The sequence below is a fragment of the Pristiophorus japonicus genome, chromosome 12 (genome assembly GCF_044704955.1).
Source record: "Pristiophorus japonicus isolate sPriJap1 chromosome 12, sPriJap1.hap1, whole genome shotgun sequence".
Taxonomy (NCBI): domain Eukaryota; kingdom Metazoa; phylum Chordata; class Chondrichthyes; family Pristiophoridae; genus Pristiophorus; species Pristiophorus japonicus.
Window position 1 is genome coordinate 76,253,193 of NC_091988.1, and position 3,365 is coordinate 76,256,557.

Consider the following 3,365-nt stretch of genomic DNA (forward strand, 5'->3'; position numbering starts at 1 on the left):
TTTTTCCCTTTTTCCCTTTCACACTCATGTGTGAGCATAGACAATGAGCATCAGCAAGCCAGAAGAAGAGCAGGAGAGTTCTCCCTTGTGTCCTGTCCAATATTTCTCCCTCAACCCGCATCACTGAAACAGATTACCTGGTCATTTATCTCATTGCTGTTTGTGGGATCTTGTGTGTAAATTGGCTTCTGCATTTCCCTACATTACAACAGTGACTGCATGTCGAAATTACTTTGTTCATTGTAAAGCTCTTTGGGACATCCTGAGGTCGTGAAAGGCGCTATGTAAATATAAGTCTTTCTTTTATTTTCTTTTTAGGTTGTGCTATAAGGGGAAGAGTGAGGGATAATCAAAGAAAATATCACATTTTATTTTTTTTAAGAGATTTGTTATTTTAGGAAAACGAGTGCTGTAAAAACTTACCAAACTCATACACTTTTTTGCATTTGCTTTCCAGTTCACTGATGAGCTCTTCTAACCTGCACTGCTTTGCTAAGATTTTAAAATCTTCAACATTTTCCACTTCAATATCTAGGTGGCCTGCAGAAACAGAGATAACCATGAAAATGGGAAAATTCTCTCCTTATAGGAGGGACAAAGTTAAATGTCACTTGGAAAAAGATGGGTTAATAAATAACAGTCAACATGGATTTGTTGCAGACAAATCGTGTCTGGCAAACGTGATTGAGTTTTTCGGTGAAATTGGGGCGAGGGCAATTGATGTGTATATGGACTTTCAAAAGGCGTTTGATGAACTGCCACAGAGTTCTTAGCAAAACTGAAGCTCACGGGTTTAAAGAGTGTGGCAGTGTGGATACAAAAATGGCTGCGAGACAGAAAGCAGAGAGTAGTGGTGAACGGTTGTTTCAAGAACAAAAACAACACCAACAAACCACCAACACAACCAGCAACAACACCACCACCAACAATACCAACACTAACAACAATAACACCAACAACAATTACACCAACAACACCTACAACAACACCAACAACAACAACAAAACTAACAACAACGTCAACAACACCAACAACAACACCAACAACAACAACAAAACTAACAACAACACGAACAACACCAACACCAACAACAACAACACCAACACCAACAACACCAGTAACAACAGCAGCAACAACAATAACACCAACAAGGCCGTTACACACTAACCACCACACGGGCTTGACAGAGCTAGGTGTTGGTCCAGTGGCGAGGATTATCCAAGACGGCTGGAGAACAGCTCTGTTGCACGGACCTAGAGCGTACACATATCGTAGTGTGGGCTGGCCCGTGCTGCCGCTAGGCCCCTGGCCCTGAACTCACGCCTCCCTTGGGCCCCGATGACATTCCTCCACAATCTCTCACAGCACATGTGTATTCCAGTGATGGCTGGTTGATGGGATTTCGCTTCAAACATCCAACAACAACACCACCCACAACAACACCAGCAACAAAACCAACACCAAAAACAATACCAACAATTACACCAACAAAAATTACACCAACAACACCAAGAACAGCAACAACACCAACAACACCAACAACAATACCAACAACAAAACTACCAAAATCACCAACACCAAAAATACCACCAACATCACCTCCACCAACAAAACCAGCAACAACACCATCACCAACAACATCACCAACAACAACATCAACAACAACAACAACAGCAACTACAACAACTACACCAACAACAATTACAACAACACTAACAACACTAACAAAGACACCAACACCAACAACAATTACACCAACAACACCAACATCACCAAAGCCCACAACACCAACACCAACAACAGCAACAAATACAACAACGCCAGCACATCCAACAACAACAATACTAACAAATCCAACAAGAACACCAACAATAGCACCACCAAAAACACCAACACCAACAACGAAAACAACACCAAAAACAACACCAACACCAACAACACCAACACCACCAACAACACTAACAACAACACCAATTTAAACAACAACACAAACAACAGCAACAAGAACACCAACAACATCAACACCAACAACAGCAAAAATAACAACAAAACCAACAACACCAACAACAACTATACCAATAACACCAACATCACCAACACCAATAACAGCAACAACATCACCAAAGCCAACAACACCGACACTAACACCCGCAACAACACCAACACCAACAACAGCAAAAAATACAACAACACAAAATACAACAACACCAAAACCAACAAAAACAATCAACAAAACCATCACCAAATACACCAACACCAACAGCAACAACACAAACAACACCAAGACCAACAACACCAACACAACCAACAACAACAGCAACATATCCAATAACAACAATACTAACAAATCCAACAGGAACAACACCAACAACAACAACGACAACATCAACACCAACAACAGCACCACCAAATACACCAACACCAACAACAACAACAAGCACACCAACACCAACAATGAAAACAACACCAAAAACAACACCAACATCAACACCAACACCACCTTCAACAACAACACCATTAACAACAACACAAACGACAGCAACAAGAAGACCAACAACATCAACAACACCAACAAATCCAACACCTACACCAACAACACCAACACCAATACCAACACCAACAACACTAACAACAACACCATCTTCAACAACAACACCATCAACAACAACACAAACGAAAGCAACAAGAACACCAACAGCAAAAACAACACCAACAGCAACAACAACAACACCAACACCAACACCAACAACACCAACATCACCAACACCAACACCAACATCACCAGCAACAACACCAATACCAACAACAATTACAACAACACCACCAACATCATCAAAGCCAACAACACCAATACTACCAACAACAGCAACAAATACAACAACAACACCAACGACACTAAAAACAACAAAAACAACCCCAACAACACCAACTAATGCAACAGCAAAACCAACAGCACCAACAACAAAACCAACAACTTCACCAAAAATCAACAAAACCATCACCAAATACATCAACAACAACACCAACAACAGCAACACCAACATCACCAACACAACCAATGACAACAACAATAGCAACAACACTAACAACAGCACCAACCACAACACCAACAACAACAAATCCAACAACAATACCAACAACTCCAACAAGAACAACGCCAACAACAATACCAACAACAAGCACACCAACACCAACAATACCAACAGCACCAACAACACCAACACGAACAAAGAAAACAACACCAAAAACAACACCAACAACACCAACACGAACAAAGAAAACAACACCAAAAACAACACCAACACCAACAACACCAATACCAATACCAACAACAACACCAGCAACACCAACACCAAAGCACCAAC

The 3,365-nt window shown here is 41.0% G+C and overlaps 1 protein-coding gene across 1 annotated transcript; it reads left to right on the plus strand.

Moving 5' to 3' along the window:
* Nucleotides 1-822: 822 nt before the first annotated feature.
* Nucleotides 823-2,933, plus strand: LOC139276784 (probable serine/threonine-protein kinase clkA). Its single transcript, XM_070894788.1, has 3 exons — nt 823-1,152; nt 1,514-2,262; nt 2,357-2,933. The coding sequence occupies exons 1-3, from the start codon at nt 823-825 to the stop codon at nt 2,931-2,933; spliced, it is 1,656 nt and encodes a 551-aa protein (XP_070750889.1).
* The last annotated feature ends 432 nt before the right edge of the window (nt 2,934-3,365 follow it).

Coding starts and splice junctions, on each gene's coding strand:
- LOC139276784 (XM_070894788.1), top strand. CDS start 823: ATGGCTGCGAGACAGAAAGCAGAGAGTAGTGGTGAACGGTTGTTTCAA. Junction 1,153..1,513: donor ACAACAATAACACCAACAAG/GCCGTTACACAC, acceptor AACAACACCAAG/AACAGCAACAACACCAACAA. Junction 2,263..2,356: donor CAAATACACCAACACCAACA/GCAACAACACAA, acceptor CAAATCCAACAG/GAACAACACCAACAACAACA.